We start from the raw sequence: 16,719 nt of genomic DNA on the forward strand, positions 1-16,719 counted from the left end.
CATGCACATAAGCACACCTTGCAGCTCATTTCCCTGAAGAAGAGCAGCTCAGCTTGAGAAACAGTTTACCTAACAGGATGGGAAGATAGCCAACACCATGGAAAGTAATCCTGCTTTGTAAACAGCAAAAATACCACAGGGGAGATGCCTAGGGTTCTTAGGAATGCTTTACTGCTAAGTAGATTTTTGTAATAAATATAAGCATTTTTACAAGAACCTAAACCTTAGGATTTCTTTTTCTTCCAGTTAGTTGAGAAAGAATGTTCAGCTGCAAAACCAGGGCATTTGTTTCCTTACTTTTCGGGATGTGTTGAAGTATAATCTATTTTCCCTTGTGTTAAAACTATACATTCCCTTCCATAGCTGCCTAAGCAGGAGGAAAACACTGTAGGCGTTCAGTGAATGGCATGAGACCCTTTGCTACATTCACCTTTACTCAGCTGGGCTAAGATAAGCAAAATAACAGAAAAAGCTCTGGCAGGGCAATTCAGAGTAAAAATGTCTTTCATGGTTCTCATGCAGCCCCACATAACCTTTCTTCCTTCCAGGAAGAAAACCAGTCAGTGTTTTATCCACCCAAAGTGGAAGAAAGACAGTTCTTGGTAGTAGTAAAATCAGGAATGTATTTCCTGCAAAGAAGAATTGAAGAGATACAGTGTGTTTTCTCTACCATGCCAGGGCTGCGAATCTAAGTATAGGGAAATAAACAAATTATCCCAAAGCTGGCAGAAGCTTGAACAATCACCTCACCATATACTCAGTACTGATCTTATGTCCTGTATTATAAAGGTTACCCTCATTCTTTGTTTTCCTCTAGTCACTGTGCTTTCAAAATCTGTGGTTTTTCACTTCAGCAGTGGGAAGGAATACTTAGAGACAGACTGTGTTCCTCTCCCCTCCCTGACAAGTCTCCCTCTTTCCTGCAAAGTGGTGGAGCACAGGTGACTTGGGAGGCATGAAATGGATGAGCCTTGTCCAGCAATGCAATTCTCTCCTGTATATATGGGTTTTAGGAAGAAGGGAAATGCTTGAAAACAAGCAATGAATTCTGACCCTATGACGTTTTATGAGGACAGAAGGGTCCTGTTCAGGCACCACAACCAAAATACCACTGCTGAGGACTCAATACATCCTTATTCCTAACTAAGCAGTCTTACAGATCAGAGATAGGTGAGACACTTCAGTCAGAACCATCATCTTTTGTCACTTAATGCAGTCAAGTCAGTGGTACAGAACTTAGACACTTGTGTCCTGAGCCAGATATCACCTGGGTTCCACCCAAAACACCAGACACCTTGTCTGGCCCATGCCTTGAATCAGACAAGGGTATATATAATTGTAGAACACAAGTTTTATCCAGACAGCTCACTATTGCCTAGAGGAAACTAGCCTTAAAAAAAATAATAAATGGGGAAAAAAAGCCAGCAACACCAAATGTGCTGATGTAACAAAACCAAAAGAATTTCCCTTATCTTTTATTCTGGGCTATGTGGCAAGGAAAGAAAATCACCACAGACTACTCTGCTTTTGTAACTGCTGCTCCCCAGTTAGGAGATGTTTGTCACTTACACAACTGGATTGTGTCTATACAGATGAAATCTGCTGGCTTGGTCCCTTTCTCCATTACTGCCCAAGTGTAACTTCAGTTGTGGAATGAAGAGGATATTTCTATTTTTCCTGAAGACAGAATAGAAGCTGACTTCCATGGCTGTGCCAGAGTTGTTCCAGCAGTATCATGGAACATTTAAATGCCATGAAACTTGGGAGAGTGTCCTAGATGGCAGCAGCATAAGAGGCAAGCACTGCTTGTAAGGAACACAGTTCAGTTTCTGGGAAGAACATCTTGTGTGTCAGCACAACAATGGTCCCAGCTGGATACAGGAAGAGGCAGCCTCTAGAGCACTAGGATGAAATCAGAGCAGGAAAGGTCAGGTAGGAAGCCTTTGCTGCCATCCTCAATGCCACAGGGCAGAGAGAGGGGACCTCCTGACATGCACTTGTTGAGCTGAAGGAGTTTTAGCAGAGCAGCTCAGAGCCGGTTCCGATCCAGCACCCAACCAAGCCCATTTATTTTGGGCTGAGCTCAGGGCCATCATCTGCCTGCAAACACACAGTACCAGCCTGGCATGGGATAAACACTGTGCCTGCACATGGGCAGCACTCATGTGCTGGGGTTACAACATTCTCTCTTCCAGACTATATATAAATTGCTTGGGATGCACTGTGGGACTTGATGTTTTGTACATCAGCTACCATACTGAGGGGGGTTGGAAAATAGCAGCAGCAGCAGCAGAATAAAATCAACGAGTGACATTTAAAAATCACTGCAAAGGAATGTTCTCAGTGCTGATGTCTTGTTTGTCTTCAGCTGCAGCTCAGGGCAGAGAGGCCATATAAAGCAGCAGAGAAGGGAGGATGCTCAAGGAAGCTGTGGCTGTCTGGTCACTTTGCTGAAATTTTTCAAGAGCAGTCTTGATTTCTGATTTCAGTGCAAAAATATATGTTGACCACACTCTTTTGTCAGGAATTGCACCACAGTATGAAATACTCTTCAGCTGCAAACTGCACAAGGGAAAAGTGCATTTTCTTTGCCACATGTCTTATTTTGAAACCTCAGAGATTTTGTAAGTGGGTTTACAAAAGCACAATCCACTTCCACAACTCAGAGAGCTGGGACACAAGTAGGAGCAATCAGTCTGATTTCTTCTATTCTAGAGCCTTGAGATAAAATGTAGTTTTCTAGAATTTTATAATCATTTTGTTTGGATATTAAAATATGCAAAAGCACTTAACAAGCAAAGCCAGTAGTTCCAGTTCTTGTATTGCACCTAAGTAAACCAGGATTAATTAAATGAAATTCCTGGGTTCATTTTTTTAATACAAAATAAATGTCTTATTTCCTTCTGAAATATCCATACCATGCTAGAGCAGGACAGAGGGAAATGGACTTGTTTTGATGCAAAAAATAATAAAACTAAAAACAGGATCAGATTTGCTGACTAAAATATCTACAGAAGAAAAAAACTGGCACCTTATCCAAGGGGAAGTAATGAATGCATAGCTGATGCAGAGTGATAATGGAGTACACCCCCAGAAATGATTGCAAAGTGAATCTTGAAATCAAAAAACCTTATTTCTGGTCCCAGGGATTTTGATTAAAATCCACTTGAAAAGAATGTCTAATGATTTGGTACTGAGATTACTTCAATTAGTGGCAAGTGTAAGAAACAAAAGGAATAAAATACTTTTAATCTCAAAAAAGGAGAGCTTCCTGGGGTGTGGGGTTGAAGCATACATGCTGGAAGCATGCTAAAGCTTCCCCGTGAGGAGTAATGAGTTAGTGAACCTTTTTCAAGTACAACCCTTTTCTTTTTGAAGCTAATATTTGCCTTGTAGTAGCAGAGTTTCGCAGTCACTACAAAGCGCTTGTTCGTTTCTGGTGTAGCTACAGCCACAGTCAGGGGCTGAAATGAATAGGTGCCTTTCAGTTGCCTTTTCAAGTGTGATCTGTAATGATAAATGGGTCTTGGGGCTCTGGTTGGCACAGGGGATTGACAGAAGTCTGCTAGAGCTGCTTTTCCATGGCAGTGCCATTTATAATTTAGCCTTTCCAGACTAAGAACTACTCTGATTTTACCCAAACCCAGCCAAGAGTTTGAAGGTGAAATTCCATGTGACCACAACATGGTTGAATTGCTATGGGTTCTGGTCATCCCTTCTTTTCTCAATTTTTTTTTTTTTTTTTTTTGATGATAAAAACTAAAATCTCATATGAGAGTTCTAGACAAAATGCAGAATATGCTCTGCAAACATTCGTTACACTATTGCAAACCTATCTGGAAAAAAAATTCTGCTGGAACTTGAAATGTATTTCATTCAGTCTCTAAACACAGATAGAATCAGAGGAGCTAATCAAGAGCTTGCAGATATAAACTTATCACCTTTGCTACTGAAGGTACTGACTGCAGTTAAATCACCAATCCTAGCAATCCAATCCCTAGCCTTTTAAGAAAAATGGGATTGCCTTTCACCAAATGTGACTATCCTAAACTGGGATACCATACTAAAGGTGCTTCCACAGTTTCCACCCAGCTGGCTGGAAGCTGTGAGTTGCTAAAATCTGTCCTGAAATACAAATAATCAAATGACATTCATATAATCCTAGAGAGAGACAGTCAATGTGGAGTGCATAGCTGCTTCCAGCATTTTTCAGGTATCATTTGGGGGACAAAATCACAAGTAACTCAGCATTGTGATGAATGAATATAAAACAGAGGGGGTGCAAAAAATCCACAGCAGGATTATGAGGAGAAAATTAATTCCTACTAAGGTAGAATTTTGTGATAAACATCTATACACTACAGCAAAGTTCTCTGAAAAACTCATGGTATGAAAAACCAGAAAGGTAACACCTACCTTAACTGAGATAAAGACAGAATTTGAACTTCCCACAGATAACATTTGTATTGCTAAAGGTAGTGATTATTAGCATACTTCAATTTAACACTAATTTAAATAGAAATAAAATGTTTGCTTTGAATACTATAGTCCTGAGTTACAATCAGAATTTGTTTTTCTAATTCTACAGCTAGAACACACCCACTTTTACCAAATAAGTGTGTCCCAGGATCTAAGCTTCTACTAAAAAATACTTCTAGTCCTTGTGGTTGCAAAGCTAACTCTCAAAACATGAACATCCTATTGCTAAGAAAGTCTCAGAAGCAGAGACTTAGAAAAGAAGATGAACAAAACGGTAGTGCAAGAGTGAGGAGGTTTAGTGACTTTGTTTTTCAATAGAACTATTCATGAGGGCTGAAATATCCCTTACTTAAGTTAAAATAGCTAAATTAGGGCTCAGTGCTATGGACTCAATAATTTTTCATTTATGACACTTTCTTATATTGAATGTAATCTGCCAGTTCACTATCAGCACATGTAAAGGGTGATCTTCTGCGACTCTGAAGCAAGTTGTGGATTTGATTACCCTGAAGAATTTTGTGTCCTGTATTTTGTGTGTACCCTTGCTATCAAAGCCCAGTTCCAATACAAGTTCAAAGCTTTAACAGTTATAGCTAGAAATATTACTACTTACATGCTAATTCTTCCCAACTGTGCCCATGAATCACTGTATTAATATTTATTATGCAAATGCCTCCTTGGAAACACTGCTCTAAGCCTCAGTCACTCCCATCTTTCCAATGGATGCCTTTCTGCTGCCTTGAAGCACAGCCCACATGTTTGCACGGCTGTCCTTTAAAATGCAATATGGAACAAATTATGCCTGCACAGTGTTTTCTTCACACTCCTCAGAGTCTGGCACTGATGTTGCCATGAGTTACACAATGGTACATTTATGATGACAAGAATCTACTTGCGTGCAGCACCAGGACTTGGCTCTGAGGTATTTCATTATGGACTCCGAGTTATGTTGTGACTTCCTGGTTCTGGGACACGGCAATCACAACCATTTATGACAGGCTTGAGTTGGATTTTCATTATTCAGGACTGCTGGCAGGTTCACAACAATAAAAAAAAAATTTCAACAATGCAATTTACTATTGCAACACCACGAGGTCAACATTTTATGTAAACTTCCAACTTCTGTGCTTCCACAGTAGCAGTTAGTTCCCAGATCCACTCAGTACCAAGGATATGCTTGAGTTATGGAGAATTCAAGGTTACTTTGGCTGCGTCTAAGACAGGAAATAACTACAATTGTGGCATACTTGCTAGGTTACTGTTTAAATATTCTGATTATTTTGTATCTTCTCTTTAGCTCCTCGCTCAGAAGTGGCCTTTTGGAAATACAGAATTTGGACAGTTTCTTTGCAAATTCCTTCCCTTTATCCAGAAGGCATCAGTGGGAATCACAGTCCTTAACCTGTGTGCCCTTAGTGTGGACAGGTACAGTATGTTTTACTCTTTTGCCACTGTTCTTGCACGTGCAGATTTCCTAAATCTGGGAGCACTAAGCATGGTCTTCTTAGCAGGCAGATTACAATACAGATATAACTTAGATTCTGGTCTTTATATTCTGGCTAATGCCAAGCATCACATTTGGGGCTCAAAGTATAATATTAAAGTCCCTGGGCTAATGAACCTTACATGTTTTTTAAAGGTATTTAAAAGCTCTGGTAAAGCATTATTTCACCTTCTTTTACCAGACAACAATTTACTGGGGTTTGACTCAATATTCAGATTTCTTTCTTTCATATGAACTCAGGGTTTTTTTTTTTTGTATTTGAACAAGATCATAATCTTTAGGCTTAAAAATTAGGTTTTCAACTCACTGCCTATGGACAATAAACAAGAGTTTATTCTGATAACTTTCAAAACTAATAGAGCTCTACTGAAAAATATATTGGAAACTTGCTTTGATGCATAAGTAGTTTGAAAACTAATGCTTCTGCTATTTTTTCTTAATACATAAAATGCAATAGCAGATGAACACTTGACTTCTGTAAAAGTTGCTTTTATATCTTGAGTTACTTGATCGTGTTCTACTCCAAAATATCAGTTGGGATATTACCTCTAAATACAGAAAATACTGTTAAATAAAATGCAGTATGTGTATTAGTACAGGGATGCAAGAAGCTTTAAAATTAATATTGGTTTGGCTTTACAGAAAAAGCTGATGTATAAGGTTTGCAGTGGATAATCATTTGGTAGTATTCATAGCTAAAATACATTTCCTTACTGCATTAGTACCTCATTAGCCAAAGCCATAATTAAAAAAAGAAATTTTAAAAAAATTTAAAAGGTAATACAGGTAACTGTTCTACTTCCATTTTTTGAGTCTGAGAACTACAAAACCAATTCTATTTCTCAAACAATATCTGTCCACCATAAATAAAATCCCATGGATCACTCTAAGGAATAAATCATAGATCAAGCACATGAAACAGACAGCTTGTTAGATAAATTCGGACAACTGCAGTTTCACTAGATGAAGTTCCACTGTCACATACATTTTTATAACTTGGAACTAACTCAGCTGAAGCTACCATTTTGTAGATATATATATTTTTACAAGGACTGATTTCCTAATCCTCACAACAACCAAATCCTGTTTCCATTTGAGTATAAAATCTGGTATGGGATCAGACTCAGACTATTTAATTTCCTCCCTTAGCTTAGACACTTTGCCAAGGACATATTCTTTATCATCTGTTGCTACTCTCGTAAGTGGTTGCAGAGGATGTGTGTTAGAAAACAGATGTATAGAGCCAGATTCTGATATTGGCTTACAAGAGTTGAATCTAGCTTCAACCACCATGAGAGCGCAGAGCACCTTCAATAAGTTAGGTTGGACACTGGAAGTAGGGCACAGAGTTCCACATCAGCTAATGGTTGCTTTCTAGAATGAAAAATGAGTAAATATGAAACAGTGTGCTGTCACAGCTGGACTGTTTCTGGTCTATGGGCAAGTTAATTCTTGCTTTTAAAAAGCTCCTGAAAATTATCTTGTTTATAATTATTTTGGGCCTCTATATACTGCATTCTATGGCACATAAAAGATGGAGTTAATAGGTAGAGTGAATCCAGAGCTCCATATTTTCAGTCGTTGTTGACTCTCTATCCCTGTTGCAGACTACAGCCTTAAGTTAGAACAGGATTCTTTTTTCTCCTATCAGGAAAATCCCTGTGCTAACTACATCCTATTGTGAAACTCGCCTCATTACTACTGCCCTGGAGTGACTTGCCCTGACAGTGCATTAAGGTTTAACTGTGCATGCCCAAGGGGAACAATGGCCACTCACATGTGGAGAGGGTTTTAAGAGGCCGGCAGAATACCAGCCATTCACCCTTCGGAGGAAGCCCACTTGAAGTTGCCTCAGATGCCCCCCAGGCATTTTTAAACTCCAGGTCACGATGGTGAGGACAGATAGTGTGACTCTTTTTCCAAACAGTGCCTGAGTGTGACTAAGAGGAAGGATATTTTCCTGCCTGAGTTTTTACTCTTGCTTATGTCTTTGGCATAATGATTTTGATGAAGAAATGGGTTGAAGAAGAAAAGTGAAGTTATGGATCTCATTTCACGTGCATACACTCTCTTCTCGCCTCCTCTGCATAGCACAGCGCAAAGAACAGTAATCCTAAAGCAGATATTTTTATCTGGACCAACTCACAGTAAGTGTATGAGACAAGTCAAGATTTTGCCACTAAAATAAAACCCCAAGAGCTTTATTATATGAAGACAGTTGCATAAAATGAAGAACAGCTGTGGTGCTAATAACAAAGCAGAACAGTTCTGTATCAGCAACAGCAGGGACATTTAGGAACTGTCCTGGCACTCATCTTGACAGTGGCTGCTTCAGACGTGCTTGATCCTGTCCTTTATGTTTCCCGCACTGCTTTTCACTCTTACAAAGGGCTGGTGATACTCACAGAACAGACACTTGTTATGTTACAGGGCCATTTGAACACCTAGTTTTCTAATTAACACCTAATTTCTAATCTAAGTTAAAAGGAACCGGGGAACAAAAGCACCCACTGATGTTCTCAGACCCAGACAAGATGTCCTTCTGAAATAAATGCTTTAAGCATGTTATAACTGGATAGGAGTGAAAAATATTTAATTGTGTGTATGTGTACAAATATACAGCACATGCATGAGCAGTTGAAAATGAAAAAGGGAGTGAGAAGAGGGGCCACAACATCAAGGAGAGGACAGGAAGGGACCTGGGAAAAAAAGCAAACATTTTAGACATGATTGGAGACAAGAGGGAAATAAACAGAACAAAAGGAAAGTTAGACAAATCTCACACAGAGTTTAGAGTGAGGAATTAAATGCAATGCATTTGCATGTATTTTATGTCAAGTCCCTGGCAGACATCCTATGTTTTCCAAGTATGAGGGAAATAAACCCTGCAGTACTTTCTCACTCTTGATTGTGGGAGGTTTGTGGCTAGACAAAGATCCTCTGTATTACATAACCCACAGAACACCCACCTGAAAAATTATTACTACTAAAATTATTATTACTACCACTATTTTTCAAATCACTCCTACAGCAGTGAGTAAAGAGACTGAGTAATTGCAGCTTAATACACATTCAGCAAATTCTGATCTAATTACTGAGCTTCTTATGTTTTAGCTGAAAATATTAATAAAAATATTCAGCTAACAATTCCTTATTTGAGAGTTATTTGAATTGCAAAGTGAAAAAAAACCCCAGTAAAATACATACAGGACCCAAATCCTTACACTATGCATAGTGATCTCCTCGGACCCAAATCCTTACACTATGCATAGTGATCTCCTCATGTGCAAAACAGATGTAACTCAAAAGAACAGGTATAAAAATGAAAGAAAGCAAATAACTGGATTCACAGTTTGCAAATCATTGTTTGTTACTCTTATATTTCCAGAGGTAACATAAAACAAGCTTTACATTTGCTACTTGAAAAATATATACAGTATACAAGCCCCTGTTTGCTAGCAGCATCAGTCAGTCAAGGATAGGATAGTACCTTGTGCAGCTGACAGAAATGATTGCAAAATTGCCAGTCTGTAGAAAGTAAACTTTGAACTGATTGTTAAATTTCCAAAGTTCACAAATACTTGAGCATTTGTGTGAAAGGTTAAGTTTCAATGAATATTTAATTTGGTGATGAAAGCTAGAATTCAATATTTGGCAAAAAGAAACATGACAGAAAAATTATTTAAAATTAAATTTGGATTTTAATATGGATATTTGTGAGAAGCTTAGATATTGGATATTTCTTTTTTAGTTCTCCCGGTATAATTCCATTTGTTTAGATAGTCTCAGAATTCTAATCTCAGAGACCTCCCCTTTTTCACATTCTTGGAAGATAAGGATGCTTTTTTAGATGGTGTTTTTATTTTTAATGTGCAATTCCAAACTGTAGTTTGCTTTTTTATGCTGGAAGTATTTCTACACACATTTCTGTAGAAATGATGCTCTGAGAGCCTGGAGAGCCTGTCTGTAGTTCACCTGTGACTGTGCTGTGCACGACACTGCTGTAGATATCAAGGCAAAGCTTTCCAGTCTGTTTTCTGCAGGGGTGATGGCAGCCCCTGACACTTACCAGTGATACTGGGTAACAATGCTTGCTGAAGTTTTTGTGAGGGGCTTAAGCCTGGATTTACATTCAGGCATTGTCATTCCCTTAACACTGAGGTTACAGGGGACGGAATTCCCAAGTCTTCCATTTAGTTAATAAGCACACTTCCAAACTAAAAAGAGGCTGTGATACAAAAAATCAGAAGAAATTACTTGTGTGTGAATCCAGTGTTACTGTATTGGTTAAAGCGGGGCTTAGAAAGCCTTTCAATAACCAAAATTTCCTGATCTCTGTAGCCTAGGTCCTGTAGCACTCAAAAAATGTTTTTTTTTTCCCATCGGAACCTCCTCATTCCTTCCATCTGGGTTGGACTTGATGATCTCAAAATGTCTTTTCCAACCTAGTTAATTCTGTGATTCTGTGATCCCAAAAATTCCAAATCCAGTATTTCCCTTCTTAATATGATATTTTTTTTAAGCAGACAAATAATCTATCTTGACTTTTTTATCCTTAACCAAAGAAGATTATTTCATCAGTGGATGCCATGATATACCCATGCAGCACTGTCATTCCAAACAGAAAGGTGCTATTATTTTAAGGAAACAAAATAAGTTCAGAACAGTTACATCATTAACAGTCCAGAAGCTGTTACTTCATTAATGACAGAGAGGTCTCCAGAATGAATTTCAGATTATTACAAGATCAAAAATAATATTGGTTCTTTCCACTGATTCTGTCTTTGCTAAATTGTTGGAAATGCTAGGCAATTAGTTTACTGCAGTAATTGTAGGACAACAGTTAAATCTATTACTGAAAATTTAGTTTATGGACTGGATTGCACTTTGTATCCTATGCTTATCTGTCTTTGAATAATTTTACAACCTTCTAACCAGAGCTGACAGAGAGATTGAGGTCTCAAGGCTAATAAATTTCTTCAAGTTCATTGAAAACTGAGAGACAACTAGAGAAGAAAGATCCTCTCAGTTCATTGAACAGTATAAACAGAACAAATGCATTTACACTTCATCAAGAGTATTTTCCCAGTGTTTCATTGCCTGGAAGCTGACAGCTTTGGGTAGCACTGCTGCACAGCTGAGGTAGCTCAAGGAGATGGATGCTTTGTATCTGTTAGAATGGCTGTGTGCCTGGGAGCTTTTTTCCCTCTCTTATGGCAGTTCTTTAGTGAAAGACATAGTCTGTCCTCACAAACCTTGCCTACTTTGATTAGAAATCATCAGTGCAGTCCACCCAGCAGAATTCCACACAATCCCACAGCCAAGCAGAACAGGAGCAGCCGGCTCTCTGCTCTCCAGCCCTCCATGTGCCCTGTTATGGCCCAGGTAAGTTGATAGCTGGCAGAGGCCCTGCAATAGGCAGAAAAAAACAAGAAATACAAGTCTCAGATGTCAGCTTTAGGAATTCACTTGCCATATGGCACTGAACCATGAAGTTTTAAGAAGGAAACTGCAGGCTGGAAACTAACATCTGTCTATTTCAGGTACAGAGCAGTTGCGTCCTGGAGCCGTGTACAGGGGATTGGAATCCCCATGATCACTGCTATTGAAATTTTCTCCATTTGGCTTCTGTCCTTCATACTGGCCATCCCAGAAGCAATTGGCTTTGCTGTGGTACCTTTCAAATACAAGGATGCAAGTTATGTTACCTGCATGCTCAAACCTACAAATGATTTCATGTTGGTGAGTAACATCCTGTCTTCTCTTTTTTGGAACCCACAGTACATAGGTTAGACAATTAGATACCAGATTATAATAGAGTTTATTCATGCATTAAACTGCAAAATGTATTCTAATGTGTATTGGTGCAAAGAGGATCCTATGTTCACAGTGACTTTTCTCTGTGTTCAGCCAGAGAGATTAAATCGGGCTTTACTGCATTTTTATTTGTTTGCTACTGAAGATTCTTACTACAGACATTTCCAATTCACACCTGCTAAAAGTCAAGAGATGTATCAGGGTAGCCAGAGCCTTGAAAAGTTTTGAGTTTCAAGGTATAACACCTGTGAGCTTGTAAATGTCAAAACACGTGTTTTACCATGATTAGTCATCCTTCTGTATGCAGTAGTCAGCTCTCTTGGCACACAAAGAAAAGGGTGGGGCCATGCTACATGCATTAAAGTCAAATAAAAAATAATCCTTTAGTTTACAAGGAATCATGACTACAAAGCTGACAGTCCCACACCTCCAGCTAGGTGTTTGTGCAGTGTTAGCTGCCATTAGATACAGCAGCTCAGGAGCAAGAGGAGGGTCTGAGACACTCCAGGCTGCTTTGGCACGTTTCCCACCCCTCATACTCTGTGCTCCTGCAGATTAACAGCTGTCAATACCCACATCAACTTCTGCAAAGCAGCTCAGGTGAGAAGTCACTACAAAATCAATTGATTACTGCATAGGGGCATAGTGGTTTTCCACATGGCCCTGCAATGAGAAAATATCTTAATTATTTTAAATTTCTGATTACAGTGAAAGGCCAGGTACCATTCATCCAGTAATTAAAGAGCAATATTCTGGTCTGTTGCAGAGAAGGCAGATAGCACCAGGTCTTCAGTCTTGAGAAAACCCAGCATTTTTTTCTGGACTAGAATTTTTCATAATGGAGTATAAGTTTCTTTTTTTGAATGTCTGGTGCTTCTCCTTTAATTGGACCAGAACATGACTTTGCTTAGAATTGGGAAGGATAATGTAAAGTGGAGCAAGGAATTTTAGAAAATAAAAAGTGTGGGTGATTACTTTTTCAGAGGAACACCCCCAACTGTGGTAGGGTTACACAGACTATAGGGATGGCCAAAAGAGCATGAAATAATTGAAAGAGAAGACAAAAGGAATTTCCTAATGGAAATAATTAATGCAGGTAAAGATGGAGTGGAATTTCCCAGAGTTTAATATATTTTTGTTTCTTGACCCCACAGCCTATATGACAGTAGAAACTGTAGTTAAAAGACTGTGATTTATGAATAACACACTGCAGCAAAATTCCCCTTCTCTAATGGCTGTTTTTCTCCTCAGATGTGCCTGGACAACCTTCACTTCCTTTTTCCCTAAGAAAAAGAACAGTTTTCCCTTTTCTCAAAAACATTATAGTTCAGGTCTTCCATAGACATGCTAACTCTAATGATTACTGTTCTGTTCCTAATGTTCTAAGTAGAATAGCTTGGTTTGTTTTCCTAGCAGGAAGTAGTAACTCTTACTGGCTCAGTATAATTCAGAAGTGCCAATCTTCCCACAGTAGTTTGATTTTTAAGGAAACAAATTGAGTTATTGTCCAAGTTTAGAGTAAATGTTGGATATGTCAGTCAAAATGGAGAGCTTTGTGTTTCAATGTGTTGCAAGCAAGTACAAACATGAGATTAAAGTGTAAATACCATTTTAACTTTAACTATAGTATTTACTACCACAAACACCACAATAAACAATTACTAAACTTCAGGAAGGATTTGTTATTAACTTCTGTTTTTAATAGGAGCTTTATTCATGTTTAAAGCTATCTTTGAAGGACTTAAAATATTCATGCTAGACCATGATTCCCAAGAGGCCAAGTGCACTAGGAAACTTGTTTAAAATGCACATTTCCTGTAGAAAACCGGTTCCATGTGGGTTTTCAAGACAAACAAAAGAATGTCTACTTCTCTTCAATCAACCCATTTTTGTGCATTGATGTAAGCTTTGTGAAACTCAGATTCCTCAATTAATCATTTACAGACATTTCAGAGTAGGTTTTGTAACTCCACGAGGCCAACTCCTCATCCAGAAGTGATGAATTGGTCAGGGCTGTGACACAGACCTTTCGTGTGTTTTCCTGACCAACAGGCAATGCTCATGGAGCCTGGAACACTTTTTGTAGGACACAAAGTTTTCCTTGTAAACATGGAATGGATTCACGTAGTACACATTTTGTTGTGCTGCCCAGCCAACACGATTCCAGGCTGACTTGAAAGAATTTGCCATGGAAAAGATAATTGTCTCCATGTATTTGTAATCCTGTGCTCTGCAGAAGGAGCAGTAATTACATTTGCCCTCAGTACAAACTCCTCAAATATCAGGCATATTGTTTTCTGGTTTTCTGCTGGCAAAAGCTTTGCTCCCAGAGGGGGAAATTCTGCCCCCAAGGAAAGTGCAGCTATGCAGGAGACTGCAGCCCCTTCTCAGGGAGGAGAGGAGGCTAATGAGGAGGAGGAAACAAGTTAATCAACACAACACAGCGTCCCAGAGTGAGGTCGGATTGTGGCCCAGAAACCAGCAGCATAATCTAAACTAGCAAATTCTGCATGCAGCTGTGTTGGGGCAGAGGGAAAAAAATCAAAAGCATTCCCTTTTTCTTAGTAAATCAACTTCATAATGTAACTGAAGTAGATTTTTAAAGTAACATCATCAAACACCAGTATATGAAGTATATGAATTGTATCGACTTTTTTTCATCTTTCGAAGTGTAGTGCTATTTGGTTTTAAATGTAAACACGATGTCAAAAGTTTGAGTTTTTTAAACAAGAGTCATAAAATCCTCAGGCATAAGAATTTTGACATTTGGTGTGGGAACTGTGATGTTACGAGAGCACATCCTCTAAGAACAAACAAGCTGGGGGAAAGAGTGACACATCCCTTTTATACTAATAACCTAGACACAGGAAGTGTTTGAAATGCTATATTTCAGCACATACTTTTGGCTGAGCATAACAGTTAAAAACCAAAATACAGTATTTTCTGAAGGCTGAAAACATGATCCTCTACAGAAAAGGGCTATTTTAAATGTTTTCCCAAATGTAGTATTTCCCACAATACAGAAATTTATTAACTTACAGCACTGCTTACATCACAGCTAATACTTAAAATTACATAGAGCAAAGTATTGCTATTCTATCAGTACCTCACTGTCCCGTCACAAAAGGCAAATGGTGGAAATGGCAGTGAAGGGGTTAAAAGTAACTGTACCACTGGAAGCCATCCCTAAGCTTTGCACATATCAGACAAACACTTATGAAGTGGCTCCTATCTGCCCAGTACATAAGCAAACCAACTGCCAACCTTTTCACTGATAACAAAAGGTGATTAAACTTACAAGACATTTTGAATTTTCCTTTTTTGGCATCAGGACAGAAGCTTTAGAGGTAAATGGCATTTCCTGAGACAGGCTTTTAGTAAGATTCATTATCTCAGACTGACACTGTCTACATTTTGGCAGGTCTTTTTCATGCAGCTGTATTCCAGTTTTCATGAATGAATATAAATGTTCAGAAAGTACAACCAAAAACAATTAATTCCAACCCGAGACAGATTGCAACAAAGGTACAGGCAGGCTGTCTGTAAATGTTTACACTGCCACAATTCCTATTTTGATGTTGGTCAAAAAGAGATCAACAATAAGCAAACAGACAGATACCAGTGTAGCAGCTGTCAGGCTTTTCCAAGGCCTTTCTGCGGTATTTTGCTTTCAATCATAAGAAAATATCTGCTCTCTTCCTTATCTGCAGTTTTACAAAGATGCAAAGGATTGGTGGCTGTTTGGTTTCTATTTCTGCATGCCGCTGGCATGTACTGCCATCTTTTATACGCTAATGACTTGTGAAATGTTAAACAGAAGAAACAGCAACTTGAGAATTGCTCTCAGTGAACACCTGAAGCAGGTAAGTATATTAGAAACACTAATGCTTGAAAATATTGTTCTTCTCTCTGTGGGTTACATTAGAAATATTTCAAAGTGTACCTGAATACAGTAAAATACAGAAGTGGAAAGTGAGGATGTGGGTTATTTATGATATTAAGGCATTCATTTAAACCTAGAACAAAAGACTAAATCTTTGTATAAGGAGGCATTGAAGACAGTATGCTCAGGAAACTAACCCTTTTCTTTCTTTTCTTGTTGTGCCCTCCTTCTCTTTAACCTCAAATCACTACTGGCTAAATGCTTTGAAATTTAACTACAAAGATTTGCCAAAAATGTTTCTTTTTCTATATAAAGATAGGACTCCATGGATCCTCCCTCCTTTTGGCACTCTTTGATATGTAACTGTAGTTCCATATAAAAAGCAAATGGAGAATAACCTAGTTTAGAAAAGAGTGGATTTTGCCTCTCAGGGTTATTGCACTGTTGCAGTACCACTGCTGTAGCTGCTTTGAAAAGAGCAACAGGAGAACAGAGCAAACAAACGATCACAGAACAAAGTCGCTCATGGAACTGCCGGGTCTCTTTGCTGGTTTGGCAGCACTGGCTGATGTTTAACACTTAACTGAACTTTAAAAAAGAGTCTGGAGCTTTTCCCCTGCATTAATATCAGCCCTTCAAATTCCACTCTTTTAACTTCCATGTTCACAGATATGAATCCCTAAAGCATCAGAGTGAGTTCTCACAGAGGTTCCTCCTCTGCTGCTTCATTCCAGATCAAGGCTGACTGGAAAATCCTCCCCTTGTGCAGATTCTCCACTTTTTTCCCTCATCAGGCCCTGGGACTGCAACACAGTGTGTTCTAGGGCCACACACAGGCTACTCCACCCAGTAGAACTAGAATGGTATGTACTAGGAGGAGGGGCAATCCACTGTCCTAAAATGCAGTGCCCATTAAGCTTCTCAGACTGGCTGCTGCGGGATGACGTTATGCCACAATTTAAAAATATTTATCTTTTTAACCCTCACCTTTTGCCCCCCTTCCTTCCTTCCCTCCCTCCTTCCTATGTACTTCTCC

General features: G+C 38.8%; 1 protein-coding gene across 2 annotated transcripts in view; it reads left to right on the forward strand.

Moving 5' to 3' along the window:
• The window catches only part of EDNRA (endothelin receptor type A), a 33,255-nt gene that overhangs the window by 11,813 nt on the left and 4,723 nt on the right, over positions 1-16,719 (forward strand). For both annotated transcript variants that reach the window (XM_063156744.1, XM_063156745.1), the window contains exons 3-5: positions 5,777-5,904; positions 11,527-11,725; positions 15,511-15,663. In XM_063156744.1, coding sequence (XP_063012814.1) covers positions 5,777-5,904; positions 11,527-11,725; positions 15,511-15,663 — 480 coding nt within the window. The remainder of the gene's footprint in view (positions 1-5,776; positions 5,905-11,526; positions 11,726-15,510; positions 15,664-16,719) is intronic.

The sequence above is a fragment of the Melospiza melodia genome, chromosome 5 (genome assembly GCF_035770615.1).
Source record: "Melospiza melodia melodia isolate bMelMel2 chromosome 5, bMelMel2.pri, whole genome shotgun sequence".
NCBI classification, from domain to species: domain Eukaryota; kingdom Metazoa; phylum Chordata; class Aves; order Passeriformes; family Passerellidae; genus Melospiza; species Melospiza melodia.